Source organism: Heloderma suspectum, chromosome 6 (genome assembly GCF_057233095.1).
Source record: "Heloderma suspectum isolate Gila_16-S chromosome 6, 16-S_ref, whole genome shotgun sequence".
Classification (NCBI taxonomy): domain Eukaryota; kingdom Metazoa; phylum Chordata; class Lepidosauria; order Squamata; family Helodermatidae; genus Heloderma; species Heloderma suspectum.
Genome location: NC_139463.1, coordinates 75,321,298 through 75,348,447, shown reverse-complemented (window position 1 = coordinate 75,348,447; position 27,150 = coordinate 75,321,298). Strand labels below are relative to the sequence as shown.

The 27,150-nt window shown below is 46.6% G+C and overlaps 2 protein-coding genes across 3 annotated transcripts in view; one reads left to right on the top strand and one right to left on the bottom strand.

The window, feature by feature from the left end:
- TRPM4 (transient receptor potential cation channel subfamily M member 4) overlaps positions 1–12,658 on the bottom strand; it is a 55,216-nt gene extending 42,558 nt beyond the window's left edge. For both annotated transcript variants that reach the window (XM_084805021.1, XM_084805020.1), the window contains exons 1-6: positions 12,570–12,658; positions 12,402–12,469; positions 6,824–7,001; positions 5,907–6,087; positions 2,188–2,354; positions 150–327 (exon numbers count right to left, since the gene is read on the bottom strand). In XM_084805021.1, the coding sequence (XP_084661147.1) occupies positions 150–327; positions 2,188–2,354; positions 5,907–6,087; positions 6,824–7,001; positions 12,402–12,469; positions 12,570–12,596 (799 nt within the window). In that variant the 5' untranslated portion in view covers positions 12,597–12,658. The remainder of the gene's footprint in view (positions 1–149; positions 328–2,187; positions 2,355–5,906; positions 6,088–6,823; positions 7,002–12,401; positions 12,470–12,569) is intronic.
- Positions 12,659–19,068: 6,410 nt separating this feature from the next.
- On the top strand, positions 19,069–26,533 carry HRC (histidine rich calcium binding protein). Its single transcript, XM_084808302.1, has 7 exons — positions 19,069–19,630; positions 19,712–20,344; positions 20,808–20,893; positions 25,268–25,336; positions 25,494–25,545; positions 25,889–25,925; positions 26,466–26,533. Exons 1-7 carry the CDS (start codon positions 19,069–19,071, stop codon positions 26,518–26,520), a joined length of 1,494 nt encoding a protein of 497 aa, XP_084664428.1. The 3' UTR covers positions 26,521–26,533.
- Positions 26,534–27,150: the final 617 nt, after the last annotated feature.

Sequence of the window (27,150 nt, the reverse complement as noted above, 5' to 3'; positions counted from 1 at the left end):
GACTGGGGCTGATGGAATTGTAGTCCAAAATGTCTGGAGGGCACAAGGTTGCCTATGTCTGCCACAGAGAGTGCTGGGAGCAAGCTGGAGCAACCATGGTAAGCAAAGGGGGATACAATCACAGTATATGGAGGGGGAAAGGCTCTCACCACCAGCTCCCACTTTCTGCTGGGCAATGTAGCGTTCCAGGCGGGCACGAAAGGAGGCCTCGCCACCTGCCTTGCCCTGTGTCCCGTCGTCCACCAAGAAGAAGGCAGAGTGGTTGGCGTCTAAAGGGCAGAAAGGGCTAACAGGGACTGTCCGGGGATAACGTGCTGGGAACAAACCCTTCAGGGCAGGAAAAAAAAAAGGGAGTGAATGAAGTGATTCTGTTCTCTCACATTTATTCATTTACTTATTCCAGACAATTTCTACACTGCTTTTCTTTTCTTTTTTAAAGCAGCACACAAGATAAAATCATGACAAAATACCATAAAAACAATCAGTAAAACAAGTAGTAATAAAACAATAACATATCTCATTAAAATACCAGAGATAGCAGGCAATGCTAACAGTCAGGGAAACACCCTGGCAAACAAATGTGTCTTAGGTTGCCGACGGAAACACTCCACACTGGAGGCCCACCTGATCTCAATGGGGAGGTCATTTCACATGGTGGGCACCACAACAGGCCCTCCTCCACACCATGGACAAACAAACCATAGGCTGCAGCACCATAAGCAAGGCTTCCCCTTCAGAATGTACAGGCACATATGGAGGAAGGTGGTCTGTCAGATCACCTGGCTGTTTAGGGCCTCATAAGCCAGGAGTAACACCTTGAACATGATTCGGTAGCTAATTGGCAGCCACTGCAGAACAAAGGAATTGTATGTACGCAGTAGGAAGCTCCACTGAACAATCTAGCCACCTCATTCAGCACTAGCTGCAGCTTCCGTACCAATCTCAAGGGCAGCCCCAGATAAAGAGCATTACAATAGTCCAAACCTGAGGTTACTAATGCATAGATAAGCCAGGTGATCCCTAACCAGGAATCGTCGTAGCTGTTGTACCAAATACCAACCAAAGCTGGTAATTTGCTCTCTTTGCCACCAAGGCCTAAGGGTGAGCGAATGCCTCCACCCCATGTGCTGCTATCCAGACTCCCACCACTTGCCCGACTCTGGAAGGCATGCAGGGCAAGCCACCAGACAGTCCGCAGGTGCCCGGTGAGAGCTTGTAGCATCCTGGTTGTTCGCGAGCCGCCATTTTGCGCAAAATTGTGGGTAAGCCTTTTACGGAAATCGCCATGTTGTGCAAAATGGCGATTTCTGTGAAAGGCTTACCTGCGATTTCGTGCAAAATGGCAGCTCATGGACAAGTGGGATGAGCGCAACAGCACTCTCCAATCCATGTTCCCCAGCAACTGGTGTACATAGGCTCACTGCCTCTGGTACTCACTCTGGTGCCCACAGAGCTTCTGTCTTACCAAGACTCAATTTCCCTTGGTTGGCCCACATCCAGCCCACCACTACATCCAGGCACTGGTCTAGGTCAGTAACAGAGAAACAGAGCTGGGCGTCATCTGTATATGAACGACACCTTGCCTCACATCCCCCAATGACCGCACCCAATGGCTTCATATAGATATTAAAAAGCACTGGTGTCAGGATCGTGCTCTGTGGCACCCCACAGCACAATCGCCAAGGAGCCGAGACACAATCCCTCAATGCCATTCTCTGGAATCAGCCCCACAGGTAGGAATGGAACCACTGCAATGCAGTGCTCCAACCTCATGGAGCCATTCCAGGAGGATACCACGGTCCAGGAGGATACTGTTCTGATGGTATCAAAAGCTGCTGAAGTATCAAGGAAAAGCAACAGGGTCACACTCTCCATGTTCCTCTTCCGATAAAGGTCATCCATCAGGGCAACCGAGACTGATTCCGTCCCAGAACCAAGCCTGAACCCAGACTGAAATGGGTCCAGAATGATTCTCTATATCCACCAAGAGCCTCTGCAGCTGTGCAGCCACCACTCTCTTGAGCACCTGGACCCAAAATGGGGTATTCGTAATAACTGGATGGTAGTTATCATAAACGTCTCAGTCCTGGGAGGGCTTTTACAGGCTAACCCTTCCATGCCCATCCCCATCCTCTGTGTGGTGTGCCCACCAGCAGTTTCCCTGATCAACCCCATCCCCCACAATACCTTGGGGTTCACAAGACAGCAGCGCTGCTCCACAATGCCCCACGGAGCAATGCCCATGGCCACCACATGAGTGCTGGGGTTGGTACTGGCCATGGTGTGGTCCCTCACTGCTTCCCCAACGTGGCGACCCACGCCAGCCTGCAGGCCACCAGTCATAATCCAGGCACCTGTTTGGGAGCAGGAAACCATTACACCAACATGGAGCACATTACGAAATTTTAAAGCTTATGAACATTTGTAAATGTTGGACCTGAAGTCAAATAAAACATGTTTCTGTTAAGATATTTTTTTAAAGGTGGAGTGCTTTTCTGCATACGTTCAAAGCACTCAGAACACTGCCTGAAGCTCCTGCCCACGGCCCTCCAAACAGGGCCTGTTATTGTAGCTAATCTGTGGTTGAGAAATGGCCATAAATGAAAAAGGATGACAATCATTTCACTCCGGGACACACCTATCGAACAAAGGGCACCCCTGTAACGTATACACAAGCTGCTTATCTATCAAAGTACACACAGAAGGACCAGCCCAGATATGTTCGTCTGTGTATCCACTCCCTCTTTCTAAAGCATCCACACCCATGCAGAAAGCCTGCAGTGCACTTTTTAAATATGACTGCTATTATAAATATAGCCAGAAACAGCACCCCCCCCTCTCTCACACACACACACACTTTCTCTCTCTCTCTCTCTCTCTCTCTCTCTCTCTCTTTTTCATACACACACACAAACAGCAATAAAAAACACCCTTATGTAAAGGAGCATGCATCACCTGTAAGTGCTCCTTCAGTTCATGCATACTTTGCAATAATCGCATCTTCCAGAGTATGACCTGCTTCCACTTGCAAATTGTTTGTGCCATACAACCGCATCCTGTCTGAACGCACTTGTGCATGCACAGAAACACATGCTGCCTCCAAAACAAGTATCAAAAACCAAAGAGAGCCCTTAGTATTTTTTCTGTATATCCTACACCACAGCACACGAACAGCAGCTGGTATGCAACATTCTCCACTGCTGCTGCCTCTCCCGTCCTTGCCTCCTCCTCATTGTGTATACCCCCTCAGCAGGAGGTGGTGAAGTAAGAAAGACATTCTGATCAAAGCTAATAGACTAAAGCCAGGTGGGGATGCATCAGGTCAAATCAGTCATAAAGAAAAGAAAAACCATCCTATTTCCCAATTTTTTTTAGGGCAAACTCCCTGGGATTGTTGTTCTTTTAACTTGAATGTTAGCACTATTTTAAATAAAAATCTGTAATAGTCCAATCTCCAGGCAATGCATTTCACTTGGGTGTATTTCAATTAATTCTAATATACTTTCAACAATACCACTGAGACTGAGGGCAGTGTAGCTGTAATGTCCCGATCAGCCACCTCTTTCACTAGAGAGCTGCTTTGAAAAGAAAGCAGCAGCAGCGGGCCAAAACTCTTAATTATTTTCCACCCTGCTACAAAACACCTGTTGTCTAATTCCTTTTTATTCTCAAAGACCTTTTAATTTTCCCAAGTCTCTTCAAACAAAAATGAATCTGTTTTTTAATTTGCCACTAATGCTTATGTATGTTTTTATTATTATTATTAGTGTCTCGGCCATTTTAAATTTTTATCGTTACAATATTGCTTTATTGTTTTAGCTGTTTTACAGATGTCAGGTACCATGAGAGTATTAACTGAAAGGACAGGGTAAAGTCTTCATAAAAGAAAGAAAGACATCCGGTTGCCACAGATGCTGTTCCTCTTTTTGCAACTAAGGTTGACAACAGGGAGATCCAGACAGCACCCCTCAGCAGGGGCATTGCTAGGTTCTTAAAAAACCCAGGCCCCAGGCCCATAGAACACAAATCTGCATAAAATCTGCATATGCTAATTTGTGTGTGTGTGTGTGTGTATGCAAATTTAAAATATTTACTGGGATTTATTTAAATTTCACAGGAGATGAAGTCAGACAATTAATTTCTCATCCAAATTACCTCAACTATAATGCATTCTTCAGCTAATTTGCACACTGACTTGGATCATCCCAAACCAACAGAACAACTTTTTCTCTATGCTTACTTGCCATGCAGGGGAATATTTGGGTGGTGTTGGTATTGAAGCATCTGGGGAGGGGGTTAACCCCCTTGAAAATGGCCCCCATGCATGGCAATTAAGCTGATTAAAAAAAAGTCCTCCATTGGCACCAATGGACACTCAGGGCTCGGGGAATAAATCAGGGGCCCAAGGAAATTCATTTGGGGCTGCGACCCCATGGGCCCAGGCCTAGCAATGCCCCTGCCTCTCAGAGGACTGCATTTGGCCCCAAATCCATCAGTTCTTGACACCTGTCTCAAAGGCTTCTACACAGCATACCGTGAGCAAGAAAAGCCCACAATTAGATGTTTACCTAGAGTGAACTTCGAAAATGTGGAGATCATTGTACTCTTGTGGAGAGTGAATTATTACTGCCCAATGCCCCCCCTTTTAAATCCAGATGTGTTACCTGAAGCAGCACTGATGCATACAGGGAAGCATTGGCTGTGTTCAGATTATTGTATCTCAGTTTATTAAACTGAGATACGCATGAACCTTTTGCCCATATATGCAGCCTCTTTGCTCCTCCCTTCTTGGTACACAGTAATCAAACCAAGAATTCTCCAATGAACCATCATTTCGTGTTTGTCTAAACCAAGAAATTGCGATTACCAGCTTTGAAAGAACCCAAGATCTTAAAACCATGGTTTGAAGTTGGTTTAAGATCCTGGCTTGTTCCAAAGGTGATAATCAGTTTCTTGGTTCAGACTAAACGGGAAACTGTGATTCATTGGAGACTTCTTGGTTTGATTGCTGCATGCTGTGACAGGAGGAGCAAAGGGCAAAGTGTGGGCACAAGGCTCCTGTATATCTCAGTTCAATAAACCAAGATATGGCAATCTGAACTGGGCTACTGAGTATACAGAGCCAAATCTGTACACACAAGGTCTCACATCAGTATGTGTCAAGGCAGTGTGTGTAAATTGCTCCAAGTGCCTGGATCCTGAAGTAAGGAATCCAGAGTTCTGCGATCAGAATGTCAAGTTCCTGACTGGAATAAATCAGGCATATTTGGATGTATTTTATTTATTTATTTATTTATTCATCCAGTCATTCACTGATCCCTCCAGGAAACCCAAGGCAGTGTAAATGGATTTGAACATTGATCACCCTGGTCGTAATCTAACACTCTAGTCACTCACAACATCATACTGTATATTCTTTATTTTCATACTTTTTACAAAATCCTGAACTTTGAAACATTTGTTCTAATTTATGTATTTATTCGCTTGGCACAGACTGGAAAAGGAACTCAGAGATTATTACAGGATTAAAATCATTCTTAATTTGAAAATCAGATCTCTACATCCTAAAAGCCGTCACCACCACAATAAGTAACATTCTCTTTCCTTTTGCCCTTCCCAACACTGATATATATAAAAGTCCAGCTTTGCAGCCTGATCTTATAGTAATTCTTAGCACTGATATAGTCTTTATATGATCTTATAGCCTTCTATGCAGTACAAAAAGTGGATAGGATCAGGTGCGAAGTTCTTCACCGCCATTCAATGTTGCATCCTGCAGGCATCCACATCAGCAGGACCAGGGATCTCCCTGGCACCAGTGCAATGTTTTGATCGCATGCAATCAAAATACCAGTGCTCAAAGAGCCAAGGGCTACAATGAAAACAAACCAAAAGATGGCCCTTACCTGTGCTCTGAGCTGCTTTGACCAGACCGTTTCGCAGCACATCCTTCAACCAGGCCCTCACACACACCTCACCTTCACCGCCTACCACTGACACTACCAGGTTAGGATGTGGGATTTTCCAATGGTGCGTTACCAAGCCATAGGTGGCCGCAGGGTCTGATGTGTCCGACAAACGAATGAACTGCAGTGGGGAGGGCAGGGAGAAGAAGGTAAGAAGGCAGCACTTGAATACCCCCAAATGTACAATGTTCTCCCTCTTATCTTAGATTGTAGAGCAGCCTTCCCCAACCTGGTATCCTCCAGATGTGCTGGATTGCAACTCCCATCATCTCCAGCCAGCCTAGACATTGGGGCTGATGGGAGCTGTAGTCCAACCAGGGGTGTAGGGGTCAGTTTTGAAGTGCAGGCACTCATCATGACAGACCCTGCAAGGAGAGTCCAAAAATGGAGGCAGCTGTGTTGATCCATGTCAACAACCCAGTTCTGGCAGTTTCATCTCCACCAGGAGCAGGTCTTTTGTAAAGCAAATGGGTCTCTATTGCCCATCCAAAACCAAGCTGCCCCAAAATACTTTGCATTACAACAGGGAACAATATATTGTTGCTGGGAAAAATCATTCCCCTCAGCTACTATGAGGATTTCAGCTAAGCTCAGAAGGAGCAAGGAAGTCTGAGGGGGATAGCAGATGACATCAGCAACCCTGCTAATAAAAATGTGTTGGTGCTGCATCCCTGTGAACCCTGGCTCCACTACAGCACTGAGCCCAACACATCTGGAGGGCACCAGGTTAGGAAAGGCTGTTGTAGAGCCAGGAGATAAAGCCGCTGTGGCTTTGCTGAGGCACCACATTCTCTTGTCGTAATCCCACCACCCTCCATCCCATGGTTAGCTTAGCTTCTGCCCCATGATAAACTCGCCTTGCTGGGCCTGCGGCCAGTGCCCACAAACTCCACCTCGCCGTAGGCATCAGTGGGGCCCTCTGTTGTATGCTGGGCTGAGTTCCATTTGCTGACAATGGCTGCTCCAAAGGCATCTTCCGTGGCTACGGAGACGTGGTTGCCGCGAGGGCTCCCACACTGGCACAGGCAGGGGGCTCTGCAGAGTGGGGGAAGCACAAAGAAGAGGTCTTAAGCAGGATGGAGCCCCAAGTTCCAGGCCCTGTGGACAAAGGCTTCCTGCCTTTTCTCCCTTTGGGCCCTCACCACGTTTTAATGTTGGATCACAGACAACCCCTACACGCTGCAAAAAAAGTTTTGTGCACAGAGGAAAAGGTGTGGCACAAGAACGCAGCTGACAGTGTCAATCAATCAATCAATCAATCAGCATTGGAGAGATTGTTTGGCACCTAATCTGGACTACTGTGTCCAGTTCTGTGAGTCACACTTCAAGAAGGACATAGACCAGGGGGGCAGAACCTCAGGACTGTGGGCCAAATCCAGCCTTCTGGGGAACCCCGGATAGGCATGGGAGCTTCCTTGGACCTCACCCCTTTCCCCCTACCACCAATTGTCTGGTGGTTTTCCAGCCTATGTGCAGGTTTTTCCCCCCATTCTCAAAGGTTGAAATGCCTCTCCTAAGGCTTAGTGACTGGCAGGAAGAGCCCTAAGCTAAAGTACGCTGATATTTTGGCCCCACCCCTTTGTCTTTGGCCATTTTGCCTTTGCCCCACCCACCCCTGGAATGCAGCCCCAGGACCTTCTCCAAAGTTTAATTCTGAAAGAGGTTCAACTACTCCTGACATAGACAAATTGGAATGGGCTCAGAGGAGGGCCATGAAGATGGTCCATGGTATGGGAAATAATCCTATAAGGAAATGTTGAAGGAACAGAGTGTTTACCCTGGAGAAGGAAAGATTGAAGGGGCTCATGATAGCACTCGTGAGATACCTGACGGGCTGTCACCAAAGTCTTGTTCTGTGCTGCCCTTGCAGGACAGGACAAGATCAAGTGGGCATAAGTTACAGGAGGGTAGATTTTGGCTGAACATTAGGAGAAACGTTTTGGAGCAGTTCAGAGCAGTTCAACAATGGAACCAATGAGCCAGAGAGACAGTGAGCTCTCCCTTGCTGGAGGTCTCAAGCAAAGGCCAGAACAGCCATCTCCTGGGGATGCAGCAGCTCTGGGTTTCCTACTTTGGACTAGGGGCTTTTCTACATGAGGCATTTATCATGCACTCATCATTCTCTACTCACTGTTGTTTACAGGTTCTTGAGATGACATTGTGACCCTCCACTTTTGCTTCTGTCTCTAATGAGCACTTTTTTAGAGCAGGGAAAGTGCAGTATTTAATTGTGAAAGTGAAAGAATTTTTTTTCCACCTGTGTATTTGTGCTATTCCGTTATACCACAGTGGCACCTACAGGTTATGTAGCAGAAAAAACAGGAAAGGAAACATGTAGTGCTTGGATCTCAATTCTGCAACAAAACCTAGGGTAGATACAGTGCATTAACGGCCTCATGTAGAAAAGCCCTTACTATGAACTTAGTGTGGATTGCCACCTCAGCCTTCAGGACTTAAGGTCTGGTTTATGCAGAAAAGCAGGAAAGGAAACACTTTTCGTTTAGTGTTCGGATCTCCATTCTAGGAGGAAACCAAAAGTAGCTACAGCGGATTAACACGGATTAACAGCTTCAAGTTGAAAAGCTCTAGATGGCCCACTACAACAGGGGTGGGCAGACTTTAGGCTTGTGGAAACTTATGCTGCTTTTTTACTATAACGCTTCAGTCCACCAGAGCCAGTTGCAAAATAGTGGCTCAAAAAGGCAGACGCAGAATTGTGGAATAAGGTGCCTGTGCTCAGCCCAGGAATTCACTTTCAGTACCAAAACAAGTATTCTTGATTTCAGCAGGCAGTGGGGCGGGGAGATTCTTGTTGCTGCTAATGTTAAACCATTGGGAATGGGAAATCCTTGCTGATCTACTGCAGTTCAGCCAAAGATCTACCAATTGATCCCAACACACGTTCTGCCCACCCCTGGCCTACAAAGCCCTCTTTAACTCTATAATTCTGTGATTCTATATGTCAGTGGAGGTTGGTGGCTCCATTTTCGGAGGGGCAGTGATTCCATTCTAGGTTTTAGTTAGAATACAGCCAAAACTCTAAAGGTGCTATCCAAAGTGCTGCACCCTATCCCCCCAAAGGGTTCAGCACCTTGGATAGCACCTTTAGAGTTCCGGCTGGTTCTAACTAAAACTCGGAATGGAATCACCACCCCTTCGAAACTGGAGCCACTAGGCTCCATGGCTATATGTTCCATCTGTTCTGTTTTTTCAGGGACAGACCTTATTTTCTGGTATTTTTCCCTGGTAAAATGTTGTCCCTTTTTAAACCTCCATTTTGCTTTTTGAGGAAATTTTGGGTATGCCATTTACATCTTTTTAGATCACATCATCTGTAAGACAATGAAGATAATGATGATGAAGAATTACTGTTATTGAAATCTCAGACCCTTCCATCTACTCTCTAGATTGAACTTCAATATATAAGGATGCAATCCTTTGCATGTTTAGACAGAAAAAAGTTCTACAACTCCCAGTATGCCCCAGACAGCCATCCTGTGCCCTAAGTGTGCTTGAGACTTTTATTGTGCAATTGCCTCAACTCGTTTGTGGGATTTTCTGGCACGTCCAGACAAGGAAGTCATCCACTTATAGCCCTCCTGTGTTTTCCCACTGCTTATTTCATCTTGTTCTTACCACAAAAATCTGTTAAGGACAGAAAGATGGAATAATTTGCACAATGCCTTTAGATTGGTAATGCTAGGAGCCCTCTACCTGGAACAGGAGCAGGGAATAGGTGGCCCTCCAGATGTTGCACCGCAACTCTAGCCAGCATAGCCAATGGTGATGAATGATGGGAGATGCGGTCCAACAACATCTGAAGGGTTACACATTCCCCTCCCTGCACTAGAAGCACCCTAAGAGCTGTAGCTCAGTAGCAGAGCACCTGCTTTGCATGCAGAAGATCGCAGGTTCAACACCCACCTCTCAATGAAGGGCAGGAAAAAGGCCTGCATGAAACCCTGGAGAGCCGCTGCCAGTCAGTGTCGTCAGTACTGGGCTAGATGGGCCAACGGTCTGACTCAGGCAGCTTCCTGTGCTCCTAAGTGGGGAACCAACACATTCTGGCTTTCATGCACATGCATGTATATGCATGCATATGAACACTAACGCACTGTAGGGCATAGCCTTATTTCACACATGTTGTAACTGGTGAGGCTCATGTTGAACTGTTCAACGTAACAACATTATAAGACAATTCTGTTTGTCTGGTATAACACCCTTTTTGCTTTTACATCATTATTATCAGATCTAAGCTACTACTAGGTTAATCCTTTCTTGGTTGTTGTCTAAATGCAAAAAAGCTGGCACACCATTTCAAGGGCCTGCATAACCACCTAGCATCAAAATACTCAATGTGGACAAAGGCGTTTTGAGTTGTAACTATTCTCAGTGGACATCAACAGATCCAAAGTGAAATGTGCAGTGCAAGCCTATGCATGTCTACTCAGAAGTATGCCCCATTGGATTCAGTGGGACTTACTCCCGGGCCTAAACCATTCTTAAGTTTAAATAAAAGGACACTCTCACAGTTAGTTTACTTACTAATCAGGAAACTGATTAGGCTACTGCAGAGTAAATTCATACAGCAGGCAGAGGTTTTAGCAAGGTGTAATGTGTGTGGGTAGTGTGTGTTGCTGCTCAAATAGTGATCCTTGGTATGAGAATAATAATGTTACGAGTATACATGAATGTCCCTGTTTTCAAGAGTATGCAATAAGATAGCAAGGTTTATGGGCAGCAAGAAAGTGGTTACTGGTAGTAGGGAATATTTTCCACAAGAGAAAGAGTGGAATAATGTAGCAGAATAGGAAGTGGAGAGAAGGGTGTACCATGGTTGTGGGAATAAAGGTATTGTAGGAAATTGGTGTCTGTGCAGTAGAGGTAGGCAGAAAGTAGATCTGGAGCTACTGGTAGATCTCTGGATGATTTGCAGTAGATCAGGAAGGATTTCTTACTCCCAACTGTTTAACAATGGCAACAACAAAATCTCCCCCCCCCCTTTGCTACTGCTGAAATGAAGAAAGAACAAGGTAACTAAGGGAGGCAGGGGTGTGTGAGGAAGGATTGTGAGCTCCATTCCATTTCAGTGCACAAAACAAGTTCCTAGCCTGAGCATTCTTTAATTCCAAGTGTATTACTTTTGCACTAGGCTCTGATTGGGGGGGGGGGGCATCCTAGCAAAAAACAAAGTGCAGTTGTGGTTGCCAGACCAGAGGTAAAAGCAGTCAGAGTATGTGTATGAAACAAAATATAGCAGTATAAAGATTAACTTGAACATGCAACTGTACAGAAACATATCCTAAGGTACACCCCCATCCACCCCGGAAACAACCTGCCAGTATCAGATAGTTTAGTTACTTCCTTGTTTTCCTTGCAACTGTCAAGAATCTGGCCACAACTAACTTAACAAAGTAAATCCCGCAAGCCTAACATTTACCTAATGCTGGTATAGAGGCCCCATGGGGGGTGGGGTGGGGAATCAGAGAGGTGTTAGGCAAAGAGGGATATTACTGGGACAAGGCATGGTACGCACAGGGAGTGCAGAGGACATCATGCAGATGCTGAGAAGACGGATATTGGAGGAGAGGAGTCTATTTAAGAATTTGGCAGCATTGGGAGGTGTAAAATAGGTTATCAGGAGTGCAGCCTGGGAGTCATTGGGGGACAGATGGCCCAGACACAGGAGAAGGAGAGAACTAGAAACGGGATAAGTGATAAGCACAGACTTCAGGAGGAGGGGTGCAGCTAAGACCCTCCATGGACCCAGGTGGCCCAAAGTACAGGTTCCTGCAGTCCACAGCTTCCCCCAAATGACCATGCAGACAATGGCAGGTGATGAAGGCAGAGGCAAGCCAGCTAGATGTCACACCTGGGCCAGCATGGGCACACAGGGCATCCTTTCTGTCTTATTTCTAAAAACATTTTACAGATGGGGAGCAGCTTGCCAGGCATGTCCATGGTTACACATGCTCATTTTATCCTTTTAAAAACTTTTAAAACATATTATCCTTTTCTACAGCAAAATGGTGCTTGTTCCCAAGTAAATGTGTTCAGCATCAGGGCAGCAGGAGCAAACTCTGTTTGCTTTATTTCTGTGGTCATGATGGTGCTGCAATTTAAGTGAGTTTAAAATGCAAAACTGCATACGTTCAGAGCATTTTATTTTATTTTAAAAAAGGATTGGCAAACAGGTTTTTGGTACATACCAGAGATGCAGAAGCAGTTGTAAAACATGGAATGGCAGTGGGCGGGGAGAGAAGAGAAGTGTTAGCTATGCACTTCACAACTGAAGTAATACACGTGGCCATCTAAAAGGAGCTCCCAAGAAGACGTTCAGTCCAGGGTAAAAAAATTACCTAGCTGCCCCACTGCCCAGAAACTGGAAGTCTTTGCCTATCTGAATATTGAGGATGAAAATCATGTGTCACTCACCCCAATTCACTGGGTTGCTCGATAAATGTCGTGCAGAATTTCTTCTTGAAGAGTTTGGGGATCCATGCCTGGGGTGACAAATCAGGAGTTAGAAAACCGCTCGAGAAACCGTACGAGTCCAGGCCTCTATGGTCTCGATTACCCACAAAGCAGCCATAGTCTCAGTACCTGGTCCTTCTGGTTGGAATTGGCCATGGAGCAGAACAATTGGGCACAGCCAGGATCAGGCTGGAGGGATAGGTGAATCTCCTGGCACTTTCTCCCGTGTCTCAACTTAGACTGAGTGAGTGAGAGATCAGGCAGCGGCACCACCACGCCCCACACAGGAACTTGCTTGACTGGATAAACGCCTCTGAGAGTCATTCATCCAGAGTCAAGATTTTGTTCACAGATACTTCCATGGCAATGCTTGAATTATTGGGGTAGGGGGTGGAAACGTAGGGGTGTCCACAAAGAAATCCACTCTTTGAGTCCTCTCAGTGCCTTTCCTCGATGCAACCTGGTGTTCCATCTGTTCACACATTCGGCTGCAGGACAAGCAATGAGAAACTGTGGTAAATATTTCTATGCAAACCAGAGTAAGGCTCGGATGGCATTCATCACTTATTCTCATGGGCCCTTCCCCACTCCCCTGCACCCCTATCAAACCCTACCATTTGCTATAATTGGGCAGGGAACTTTGTGCTGTTAATGGGTGGGGAACTAAGATGAACTGGTAAAATTTGGGAGGATGTGTCACTTACCAAAGTAAAGGTCCCTTTCTGATACCCCTGATGTACCTCAAAGGGCTCTAGAATGGATTTTGTTTGGGGCAAATAACACTGTTACCTTAGCCAGTTAAAGAAATAAATCTAAAGCTGACTCTCCCATGTAGGAAAATGAGTTAGAATGGACTGAACCACTTCAGATGACAGATGGAGAATTACATTTTTGAATGTCCCCCTACATTAAACAAGTATCTAGCACATCAGGGAGAAGATCGGGACAGAACCATTCGCCCTGATTTACTAATTTCTAGTTGCAGGGGGTGGTGGTCCATGGAGGAGCTTTCAAAAATATCTCCTAGTTGCACTTCTGAAGTGGTGCAGTCCACTTTCCTACCTCAGTTTTGTACCACCACAGTCTACTTCTGGAGTCTCCATCATGGTGCCCATGGGCATCAATCTGCCCATACACACATAACTTAGCTCCCACCAGGTTCCCTGCCCCTTCTGATTTTGATTTTTTGAAATTATTATTATTATTAAACGGAAGGCTGGCATGTTTGTTTGTTTGTTTATTTATTTATTAAATTTCTTAATTGCCCATCTGGCCAGTCACCTGGCCACTCTGGGAGATGTCCAATAATACAACAGTTTAAAACAATAAAATTCCACATTAAAACATCGTATTTCTAAAAATACCCTAACCCAACCCAAATGCCTGCCTAAACAACCACGCTTTTAATGCATGGCGGAAGCTCATTAAAGAGGGGGCATGGCGGAGTTCCCTAGGGAGGGAGTTCCACAGAGTGGAGGCCAGACGGCCCTCTCCCTCGTCCTCACCAGCCTACCTGTCCTGGCTGATGGGACAGAGAGAAGGCCATCCAAGGCTGATCTTGTTGAGCGGCCTGTCTGGTGTTGCTGGAGGTGCTCCTTGAGATAGGCTGTGCCAGAACTGTAGAGGGTTTTAAGGGTCAAAACCAACCCCTTGAATTTGGCCCGGAAAACAACTGGTAGCTTGTGCAACTCCTTCAGCACTGGAGTGATGTGATCACACCAGCGGCTGCCTTTAATCAGGCGAATGGCCGCATTCTGCACCAGCTGCAGCTTCCAAACTGTCTTCAAGGGTAACCCCACGTAGAGTGCATTACAGTAGTCTAGACGAGAGGAGACCAAGGCATGTACTACCGATGGGAGAAGATGGTCGGGAAGGTAGGGGCGCAGCCACCGTATCAGATGGACTTGATACAGCGCTGTCCGGCTCACAGCTGACACCTGAGCCTCCATGGACAGCTGGGAATCTAAAATGACCCCCAGGCTGTGGACCTGGTCTTTCAAGGGTAACCATACCCCATTCAACACCAGGTCAACATCCCCCAGCCTCCTCTTGTCTCCCACCAAAAATGTTGCAAAGACAAGTGCTGGTTTCCAGGAAATGAGTGTTTTGTGACTGGCCACACCCACTATGGCAGCCATTTTATAAATGGGCAAGCCCCCAATGGAAGCCATTTTGTGAGGACACCCATGACACTATCTCAAAATTCCAAATGTGCCCACTACCCCAAAAAGGTTGGGGACTGCTGCATCAACTAGATCTTGGTCAATTAGTCATGAGTTTTAGTTCATTAAACAATGAAATCTGCATACATTGCCACACTGTTTCTGAAGGAAAACCACACACTTTCTTGGTTTTAAGATGACACCCACATATAACACAGCAGGCAACATCTTAAAACAGGCCTTCTTTCCTGTCTGAGAAAGAAGGGTGAATGTGGCTTCTAAGAGGGCACCTGTGACCCAGTTTTGGTAAGTTCTACTAGAAATAATTAGCAATTTTTTTTTTTTAAATCTGCCTGATTAATCAGGCATGCAGTTTTAGTCAGTCATAAGGCTTTTAACCAATTAATCTTATGGACAAGTTAACTTAAATGTTGCAACCCATATATATATATATATATACACACACACACACACACACACTGATATAGCAGGATGTTATTCTAGTTATAGGAAAACATTTTTCTCTTGGTGATGTTGGCTTTTTTTCAGTGTGGTTGCAGGCAGGCAGTGCTGAAGCTCCTTTAAAACTAATGGGAGCAACTGATGTTAATTAAGTGGCCATTTCTTTCAGCTGCCTGGGGCGTCTTAAAAAATACCACCCTTCTCTTGAGACTCATAGTGCAATCCAGTATATATGTACTGAGAAGTAAGGCTTGTCAAACTCAAGGAGACTTAGAGCTTTTCTACATGAGGCATTTATTGTGTGCTCATCATTCCCCACTCACAATTGTTTACAGGTTCTTTAGGCAATGTCATGACCCTCCAGTTTCGCTTCTGTATCTAAAGAGCACTTTCAGCGAGGTTTTTTTAGAGCAGGAAAAATGCGGTATTGTTTGTGAAAGAGAATGAAAATGCTTTTTTTATTTGTGTAGTTGCACTATTCCACTATACCACAGTGCCACCTAGAGGTTATGTAGTGGAAAAGCAGGAAACATTATTTGTGTAGTGCTTGGATCCCAATTCTGTGACAAAACCTAAAGTATACACAGCGCATTAACAGCCTCATGTGAAAAGCCCTTACTCCAAACTAAGGGCTTCTTCACACCAGGCTTTTTGTCCTGCAGCTTTACCAGGGCTTCTGCTTCTGAATGCTCTGTAGGATTAAGATCGGCCCTTTAAACACACTTCCCCATTTCCCAGGGATTTCCTTATCTGCAAGTTCTATGTTTCATTATACAGCCACTAGGTGGCGCTGTGGTTACAGCACAGGTCTGTCAGTAATTGGAGATTCAAATAGCTATTTTTAAGTAGCTCATTATCACAGTTACAAATAAAGCCGCAGAAATGGTCACAAAGCATGGGAGAGGCCCTGGGTGATGAAGTCATATCAAGGACCCGCAAACTTCTGTGAGTAACCAATCTCAAGATAAAAGCCTTGTGTGGAGAAGCTCTAAGTGTGGATAGGACTGCTGCCTCAGCCTTAAGGTCTGGTTTATGTTTACTGTGTCACATGATTTCTCAATACAATCCCTCAATGCTTACTTGACTCCCAGTGAAACATATACACTGATTCTGTTGGAAAGCATTGTGCTTTTGAGATAATGTGGAGGCAATATGACGAAAAGTTGTATCTATAGCCTAGTCATACATATGATCTAGTCATATGGAGATACATAGACACACAAACTTGGTGCCATCTGCAAAAGCTTCTTCTTAAAAATCTTCTCACTTTGCACAGGTGGAGATATATATATATAGGTGTGTGTGTGTGTGTGTGTGTGTGTGTACCTGCCAGTTAGAAGCACCATATCCAGTGCAGTGAGAGATGGGGTACAAAAATCAGGGGAAGGATGCTCCATGAACCCACCTGTTAATTCCCCCCTCCCCATTCTGGGAAGACGAGGTGCAGGCCCTTGGAAGAAGCTGTCCCTGGCTCTGTTCAGACAAAGAGCTTATAAAAGAGCTGGAGGCTCAGTCCCTTCTTGTTTCTCAGCCAGGCCCTGATCCAGGCAGGTGCTTACATGAGCTCCCCCTTCCTCCCAAGTAGACTTGCAGGTGGCTAGCCAAGTAATTTGCCAGCAGCCCTGAAGCACCTGCCTGACATGCCATCTCCTCTGGCTCTAGGACTGACAAGCAGAGGGAGTCCAGGCAACCGGTCTGGAGACCTGTGGGCCTGCGGCTGGAATGTCTGGGGTGTAAGGATCCCTAGGGCTTCCGGCAGTGCACTGCCCTGCCTGCTCCTCCTCCTCTACAGAGGCTTAAGTCTCCTGGCCTGGACAGGGCTGAACCCTGACACCACTGGCTATTCCTTGTCCAGGCCCAGCCTTGGCTCCCAAGCAATAAGATCCTCCTATGCCGAGCAAAGTAGCCCCTTCCGCCAATTAAGAGAGGGTCTCACAAGGTGCTGAGCAGATGGGGCTCTGTGAGGAAGAGGCAGCCATGGGATGCCACTTTCTGGAGCCACGGCTGCTACTTGGCTGAAGAACGGGGGGAGGAGGAGGAGGAGGAAGGACAGCCTTTTCCCAAGTTCTTCTCTTCTGTACCATAGTGCCCATTTCTGCCTCACCCCAAAAAAGGACAAAAGACAAGCCTGATTTGCATAAAATGTAAACGTGCTAATTTATACTTGTGCATGCAGATTCTGAGATAGTTACTACAAATAGATATACAATGCTGACCAGGTGACCTGTGTCCCTGCCTGCTCAGTCTGCTGACCAGGGGCTAAATGTGGATGGGCAACTTCAAGGCCCCTGGCTGCTTGCTCTTCCTATGGTTCTTTATTTTTAAAGCAGGCTTGGACTGGGCAGCCCTCCAAATAGAGGACTGTCCTCTGTAAATTAGGACACAAGGCCACCCTACCTCTTCAGCCAAGTAGCAGCAGCATCTCCCAATGGCTTCATGGTGTGAGGAGAAAGAGGAGAGTGTTTGGCGGGAGCCAAGCAAGGCTGCCCTCCAGCTCCTCAAAATGCCCCTCCCCACTGCTTCCATGTGAGGTGTTCATGCTCTGGTGTGCCGCTGTAGCATCCACACCTGTGGCGTTTCCCCCCGCATCTCGGTGATGGGAGTAGTAGTAAGTGCCATCTGGAGTCTGGTGGGGTTGTGGCCTGAGTCGTGGGCAGTTCCTGCGCTGTCATGCAGAGAATAGGACACTGTCAGGAATCCTTCAGGCTTTGCAGGGCTGCTGCGCAGGTATTTATAGATCTCAGCCAGCTCTGTGGGTTTGGTTTCAGCCGCTGGGCCCCATCAGCACATTCCTGAAGCTGCTGGGAATGTGTGTCCCCTACAGCTCACTCTGCCCCCTTAAAAAAAAAAACAAATACCGGGGGGCATCACCTCAGCTCTGGAAGCTTTCAGGTCCCTCCAGGAGTCCCGAAGCCCTTCTTGCCTCTCTCCCCCCCACCAAAAAAACACACAAGTGTCATATCCCAGCCTCTTCCGTACTCATCCATTTGGCTCAGTTCCCCCACCCCTTCACCCAACTCCACTTTAACTGGCAGTGCTACCATTTCTCTTGGAGTGGAAAAGAAAAATAGATATTGATGATGTACCTATGCTGATTTATTTCTGTGCATGCGTGGCTAACATTGCTCCTTTCCTAGCATTTAGGATGAACCAACCAACTAACAAAAACAAAACAGCAACTACAACCAGCAAATTGTCAGTCTTTTTTAATGGTCAATTTCCGTCCCCTTTCCCCTCCACCCACCAAACCTCTGCCTGATTTAGTAATATCCAAATATCAACCTATCAACCCACTAGGCCTTGCTACCTTTTCAGGACACACAGGCCTCTTGCTCTAACCCAGCCTTCCCCAACCTGGCACCCTCCGGATATGTTGGATGACAATTCCCATAATGTCTTAACCAGTATGACCAATGGACGTGCTAGGTGGGGAAAGATGGGAGTTGTAGTCCAACACATCCGGAGGGTGCCATGTTGGGGAGGGCTGCTCTAATGACCCAGCACAAAAGAAACCAGGATTCTGAGCTTCCCATTTCCTTAATGCGCTAGAGCACACACCCCTCTCTCTCAGAGAACCCAGGAGCCCTGGCTCGTATTTCTCCCTGTTCTGAAACCTTGCCGGCTTCCCAGTCACTTGGAGTGAGTGAGGTGCAGTTGCTCCTAACAGCTAATAATAGCCTGGCATTAGGGCAAACAGTTTAGCTCCCTCTTCTTGCCTCCCCACCCCCTCCAGCCCAGCTACCTCATATAAGGGCATGGTGGGGCCCATGGCTTGGCTTTTGATCTCTCTTGGAGGCTGGGTCAGGCAGCCATTGGCTGGGGGCTAGAGGGCTAATCTAGGCCAGCTGTAGACATCACTCACACCAACCCCAGGCTGGAAACACTGCATTTCTACCCCTTCAGTTCTCCTTGTCTACTGCCTGCCTTTCCTAGTTGCCTGCCTCTCGGACCTCTACAGAGACATCTGGGTGCAAGCTGTATAGCTCCCACCTTCCCCCTCTGCCATGGCTCCCTGGAAGGCCTGGACACTGGGCCTCCTTCTGGTCCTACTGTGCTCATACCAGCTCCCCAGAGCACAGGGAGAAGAGCAGCAACACCATCACGACCACCAACATCACCATAGCGATGTAGAACACCATGGCCAAGAGGATGAACATCATCATCACAAGGACCATCACCATGGCCATCATGATCAGCATGGTGGTGGTGGTGATGATGATGATGATGATGATGACCATTATCACCATGTAACTCACCTTCATGAAGCAGAACATCATGAAGGAGGCCACCACCATCCTCACCATGATGATGATGAAGAGGAACACCATCATCACCACAATGGACTACATCATGGTGACCACCATCATCACCACCACAGTGACCACCTTGATGATGATGACAATGATGATGAACAACAACAACACCTTCATGGACATCATGGTGACCACCACCATCACGACGATGACGACGATGATGATGATCACCACCACCATCATGAGCATCATGGTGACTACCATCACCACCATCACCACCATGATGATGATGATGATGATGATCACCACCACCATCATGAGCATCATGGTGATCATGACCACCACAACAATGGTGACAATGACGACGATGACGACAGTGATGAAGATAAGCAACACTATCATGAACACCACAGTCACCACCAAAACCAGAAGGATGATGATGACAACGATGACGATCACCACCACCATCATGAACATCATGGTGACCACCATCATCACCACCACCACCACCACCACCACAATGATGATGATGACGACAATGATGAACACCACCACCAACATCATGAGCATCATGGTGATCACGATGATGACGACGATGATGATGACGACAGTGATGAAGATAAACACCACCATCGTGAACACCACAGTCACTACCAACACCAAAAGGATGATGATGATGACAGTGATGACAACGATGATGACAGTGATGAAGAAGATCACATCAGTCATCACCATCATCACCATGATGAGGATGAGGATGAGGATGACGAGGAGGAGGAGGAGGAGGAGGAAAAGTCCCATAGGCACCATCACCATGGCAGCCAACATCACCATGAGGAAGATGAGGAAGAGGAGGAGGAGGATAAAGATCACCATCATCATCACCATCACCGTGGTGATAAACAAAAAGAGTCTGATGAAGTTGCTTCTAAGGAAGAAGATGAGGATGAACATGAAGGACACAAACAAAAGCACTACAAATATGATGGCCACAAAAAGATCAAGAAACACCATGAAGGGGAAGAAGGTGAGAGAAACTCAGTGGTTGGGGGTAGCAGTGGATGGGATGGGACCATGTTTGTTTTTGCTAGAGGAAACTAATATGCCAGGAAAAGCCAGCAATCCTGTCTTCCCACCCTCTCCCGCTTGCTCTGCCCCACTGACTTTCATTTATGTCCTAGACAGCCAAAGAATGGTGGCTCCCACTGGCCTCTCTTCCCCTCTTAAAGAATCCTGGCTCTTCCTTTTTCCCGGTGAGGCTACATATAGAAACTCCTGGCTCCCAGCCTCCCTTCAAATCCAATGCACTTTTATTCCACTCTTTGGTAAACTCAGAAGACCAATTCCATCCTCTCCAGCACCACCAACCCACTAGGCCCCAGTACCCACCTTGGCTGCCAGTTGCCCTCTACATCTCTTCCCTCCCCCACCAAGAGAACCCAGGAGGAGCTGGACAGCTGTATCTGTGTCTCTTTTTCTCATTGAAGAAGGGGAAGACGAGGAGGACGAAGACGAGGAGGACGAAGACGAGGAGTATGAGACAGGCTCTCTTTGCCACTACTGTGCCTTCTGCAAGGTAATGAAGGGAGACCTTTGCATGCATACCTGTTCAGCTCCATGCTGTGGGCTTGGACTGGCAAAATATTATTGTTAAAAGTGAGGGCCTCTCCCTGTGGCAGATGCATGCTTCACATCTTTGTCCATTCATGTCCAAATCCAGTTGTAGATTAATCCACAGCATGATGACTTTTCTGCCCTCTCTGTGACTGGCAGAGATTCCTCCTCATCACTTTGTGATGAGGCGCAGCGACACCGCTAGCTGGTCTGAGAATGTTATATAGTACATCTCTCACATGCTTCCTTTTAGATGGATCCCTAGAGCAGAAAGGGGAGCTCTGCCTTTGTGTTCTGGTCTCTCTGATTAAGCAATTTGGCCTTAGTTATGCCATGGTTCTTCCCTCTTCATTTGAGGCTACGTCTTTCGTGAGAGTCTGCCTTATTTTGCACCTCTTACTGCAGTCATTCTCGCTCAGAGCTAGATTTCCCGTGTGTTCTTCCTTCCTTCCTCCACTCCACACTACACTCTCTTCCTTCCTGGCTTATGTGTATTCTAAGGGCCAAACTACACATGAGATCCATCATTTTGATTTTTCATTAAAAGCAGCCTGGGCAGAATTTAATTGGTTCAGGTTCAGTGGTGCTGGAGGAGGGTATGTTTAAGCCCCCTCCCCCTGCTCTTCATATGTTTTCCCAGTCCAAAGTGCCCCCTCCTGAAGCTGCTATTTGCCCCATTGGGGAAAACATACAGACACCACTCTAATTTAGGGGCCTTAAAATTGCTGTTAAGTAAAAATGAAAATGTCAGGAAGCCAGAACATGGAGAATGTGTCCCATGTAGTTTGGCCTTTAGGTCTTGACTTGCTATAACCCCACTTCTGCTCACACAGATTACACAGGCAAAATAGCTGAGCTGCAAGTCCTCTTGAAGAATAATATTCGTTAATATTTTAAATGCTTTTGTTGTGTTATTGTATTGGTTGTTATTTTATTGTTGTTTGGGGCTTTAATGATTGTAAGCCCTCTGAGGGCATTTGTTAGCTGGGCAATATATACATTTCATACATAATAATAAATAAAATAAATAATAATATGACTGTAAATCTCTGGTTTTAAGCCGCTGAGGTCCAGCCAGGGTATGTACTCCTGCATGTGTGAACAGGGCATCAGTACAGGCACTACTGGAGGACTCATTTAATTTTGCCCTTGTGTGGACACAGCTAATATGCAACATCTTCCCTTCCATGCCACATTCTCTCTCATCTCCTAGAGGCTATAGCTATGCTACAAACTGGTTTAACAGCAATTCCCTTTTACGAGGGAAGCGTAGGCATCATTGTAGTGTTAGGGGTACAGTGAAGTGGCTAGCAGTAGAGGCTGGTGGCTCCAATGTCTGTGGGGCAGTGAATCTGCTCTGGGTTTCAGTCAGAACCAGACAGAACTTGTTCTGACTGAAACCGGAGTGCCCACTGGCATCAGGGTATTTTTAGAAATATGATGCTTTTACTGTAGAATTTTATTGTTTTAAACTGTTTTATTGTTGTACATCGCCCAGAGTGGCTGGGTGACCGGCCAGATGGGTGATTAATAAATAAATAAATAATAAAAAAAAAGTCGGAGCCACCAGCCTCCAGATATTGCTGAAGTACAACTCCCATCATCCCAATCATTGGCCATGCTGGCTGGGTCTGATCGGAGTTGGATTCTAATAACATCTGGAGGACCACACATTCCCTACCTCTGGGCTAGAGAATTGTCAGCACCCTCACCAAAATACAGTCCTTTGGGAGAAGCCACAACCTTTAGAGTGGTATCAAATCAATTTACATTTGAGGTATAGATATTCCCAAAGTTGAAAATTCCATAGAACCTGCTTCCTTGCCCCATCTTTAGGGAGAGGAATGAATATATCTCCTCCTCCAGAGTCTGTTCTGCTCCTTTCAAGTTGGAAAAAAAAGAGCTATGCTGAAGAAGGCCCATTGTTCAATGGCTTCGCATGCAGAAAGGTCCCAAGTTCAGTGCTCAGCAACTTCAGGGTAAGGTGGCCAGTGATGGGAAGAGGCCCCCTACCGGAGGCCCTGGAGAGTCACTGCCAGTCAGAGCAGGCAACAGTGGACTAGATGGACGAATAGTCTGACTCAGCACGAGGCAGCTTCATCTGTATGTGGCTTTGAATATTTTCTCAGCCTGGATATGCAATGATGGGAAGAACCTTTATCTGCTGGGTTTCTGCTTTGCTGTGCCTGCTAAAACCACAGGAGCCCTGTTGCAGAGCGGGGGGGGAGTCGTCCTACCTGGAGGACTAGACAGTTGAGCAGCACAGAGGAGGAGATGGGAAAGGATGTGCATGTTGGTTTGGGAGATCACAGCCTGCAGGTAGTGCCTGTCCCTTAAAAACAGGGGTGAGGAACTTGTGGCAGAGTCAGGGGTGAGGGATGATGGGAGCTGCAGTCCAGCAACATCCGGAGGGCCATACGGTCCCCATCCCTGCTTCAGAAGTTCCAAAGTAGCAGGGCTGGTGTTAGTAGCGGGCATCCTTGGGCAACGCCCTGGCAAGGCCCACTAGGTTTAAGGCCCTTAAAATAAATTATTCTGGCCCAGTGCTCCAAACAGCAAGCTGTAACTACCATTTTAATCCCCACAATCCCCCCACCCCCACATAGCATTATACTGAGGCACTGTAGGAAATTACAGTGGAACCCAGAGCTTCCCGGTGCTGCAGTGGCAAGTCTGCCAGGGTTCATCAACATAGGTGGCAGCCCACCAGAAGGCACTTTGCCCAGGGTCTCCTCAATTATTATTACTACTACTACTACTACTACATTTATTAATCGCCCATCTGGCTGGTCACCCAGCCACTCCTCAAACCTGGAGTTGTCCCCGCAAAGTAGCAGGAGAGGAGACAACCCTCTGTGTCTCTTATCCTATTCCTCCCCCAGCCCTTTAGTCCATTTGTCCCCCTCTCCTACTGTCTGGGTAGCAGAGGAAGGCAAGTGAGACTGCTGGAGGAGTGGTGTGGGAGTCAAAGCAGTTGCATCGTCTCCTGCTGCCAACTGGCAACCTGGAGATTCTTCCTGTACCTTTAAATTCACCGCTGAAGGGAGAGCTGTGGCTCCTCCCATGTGGATAGTGTTGTTATATTGTTTAGTCGCTAGGTGGCACTGGACTTGGTTGGGTCAGGAGTGGTTTCCAAATGAGTCCCCAAATGTTGTTGGACTAAAGCTGCCATTACTCCGAGCCAGCATGACTAGGGGTCAGAGATGATGGAAGCTGTAGTCCAACCACATCCCGGGACCCAAGTTTGGGTACCAATGCTAGCTGTTCTGTTCTTGGCGGAGAGACAATAAAGTGCTTGTCTAGCTTCCTGACCAGTGTGTCCTTAAGCCTTCCATGACATTCCCCACGCCCACCCAGAATTAACTTTTAATCCCTCCCCTCCCTGGTGGATTCCTACATTTTACAGCAAGTATAGATGAGAACAGGATGAGAGCAGAAATGGGCAGGAGGACACCAGTTTTGCCTTTTGATTCAGGGGACTCTCTCGGTCATGTTCTGGGCAATCCAGAATTTTTAAAGAGAAAGGGAGGCTTTCTGGCTTATGGTCTGGCAACCATACAATAAAAGTTACACTAAAATTCTCAGGCAGTTCTTGGTGGGGGGTTTTCCAAGGTGGTGGTGGGAAGAATTACTATATAGTGCCAAGAGACCAGACTATATCTGGGAAGGGCCTCAGCTCAGTGATAGAGCATATGCTTTGCATGCAGTAGGTCCCAGGCTCAATCCTGCACATCTCCAGATAGAACTAGGAAAAACCCCTGCTTCCAGAAACCCTGAAGTGTTTGTGTAGAGGTGCTGAGCCTCTTTCAGCCTGAGGGCCAAATTCATTTCAGAGAAGCTCTTGGGGGCCACATTCCAGTGCTGGGCAGGGCTGAAGGCAAAAGTAGGGCCAAAACACCTAAGTATTTTAGCGTAAAGCTCTTACTGTCAGTAATTAAACCTTAAGACAGGCATTTCAACCTTTTAGAATGGGGGGAAAACAGCTCAAAAGCTGGAAAACCACCAAACAATTGGCAGTCAGGGGAAAGGGGGTGGGGCCAGGGGGAGGGAACGTGGCATTCTGGGGAACCCTAGAGGGCCAGATTTGGCCCCTAGGCCTCAGGTTCTGCACCTTTGGTGTAGGGAATACTGAGCTACATGACCCAGTGTTCTTATGCAGTGTGGTTTTATTGTAGAAGCATGCAGGCCAGAAGTGCTCTGGTCATTTCTCTATTCCCTACCCCCAAATAAGCTGTCATGCCTTTCTTTCTTTCTTTCTTTCTTTCTTTCTTTCTTTCTTTCTTTCTTTCTTTCTCTTTCTTTCTTTCTTTCTCTTTCTTTCTTTCTTTCTTTCCAGCATTGTGATGAATGTGACAAGTGCCCCTGTAAAGAAGGAGACAGCAGCGATTACTGCACAAGCTGCCAGGTTGGTGTGGCAAGTTTCCCCATCATGCTTGTTCCCAACCCATCCCTTCCTCCTTCCCCTACAAAAACTTGATCATCTGTTTTCGTGAATCTTCATCACAACACTGCCCGGTCCATAGCTCCCTTTAAAACCCACTCCCGTATTTCTCTTCTTGCAGTACTGCCATTTCTGTTACATGTGCCCCGTTTGTGAGACAGCCTGCACGCCAGGTGAGTTGGTTTCCCATTGTGGTTCAATGGATAGACTTGAATGGAATGAGGTGGTGGAGGAACTGGGTTTTAATCCCTGCTAAGCCATCTAGCTCAGTATGTGGACTTGGCTGAATCACCATCTCTCTCACACACGGTTGTTGTGAGAAAATAGGAGATTCCACCCCCCATATCTATGCCACCCTGCACTCCTTGAAGAAGGAGTGTGTCCAAATTAGTAATAAACTGAGCATGGTGTCTTCGTAAACCTTCTTTTAATGGGAAGAATTCAGCTCAGAGTGAGCAGAGGGGAAATCCCCTCGAAACTACAAAAATCTGATCTCTTCTCATTTGTGTTCTGCAGGAAGCATCGTAGATGAATTATCGGGAGCCTTATTTCAGTAAGTGGCAGCACCCACCCCTCATTCAGTATCTAATCCTAGAGAGAGGCGGAGCCTGGACTCCAAATCCCAGTCCTGGTGTTGCAGCCTCAGCACCTGGAGGGAGAACAGTCAAGATCCAGCAGGGATCCTGAAACGTAAATGTTGGATTTAAACCTTCAGTTCAAATGTTGTCTCAGCCACGAGCTCACTAGGTCATGATGGATAAACTCTTATCTCCCAGCCCTCCATTTTCCTACTCTGTAAAATGGAAATAATACTTTATTTTATTTACTTAATAGATTTATATACCACTGAGCACATTTAAAAGTATCTATGAAGACATACAGCTCTAGGATGGGCACATGTTTGGAAGGGAGACAGCCTGGGAATTCCATGTGTGTCACTTTGACCTCATAGGAGAAAGAGCAGGATGCAAATGTAACAAGAAATTAACAAAAGATTGTACTAAAGCCAGTGTGGAGCATTACAAAAAGTAATAACGATGTGGGGAAATTATGAACTTCAGGCAGTTAACCCTTTCTTTTCATTCCTTTTCAGGACAATTGCCACCATCTTCGAACAGCAGGAGCCTGGGTGGAGAGGCCAAAACTAGGAGGAGGGAGCAGGTGACAACTTTTAGGGCCTAACTACATGTGATGGATGATTTGACGATTCTTCCTCACAACCATTTTTTCCCCCTTCCTTCTCCTCTCACAAATTGTTCTCCACCCATTTGTTTTTCTCCCCTTGCGGTGGTGGTGGTGAGATACAGCGTTCCCATATCTTTCCCCAACAGCTGAGATCGCAGCTTGGGGGCAGGGGGTGATTTTGATTGGAGAAATGGCAAGAAGGGAAAGGGTTAAACAGCCCATCTCTTCCCCCCACCCCCCTTTTCTCTGAGTTTCAGACTCCCACAGTTGTTTTTCACTTTTAAAAAGCCAATTGAGAGGAAAAATCACAGATCTGTCAGTCTTCTGTAGTTCGACCCTTGTAGTTAGCAGGGAGGCCGTCCTACACAGGCCAGGGCCTGTTGGGTGAGAAAGAAGATCAGCATTTTACTGAGCTAATCCACCTTGGGGCATGGGGGAACCTAATGCCACTTCATTCCATGTTTCCTCAGCCTTTGAATCACTGAAAGCTTGATCACATTTTCAGCCCACTCCTGAGCAATAGATCTAGTGTGCCCACTCCTTAGCTCAGACTTTCCCAACTCTGGGCTTCTGGATGTTATTAGCCTACAACT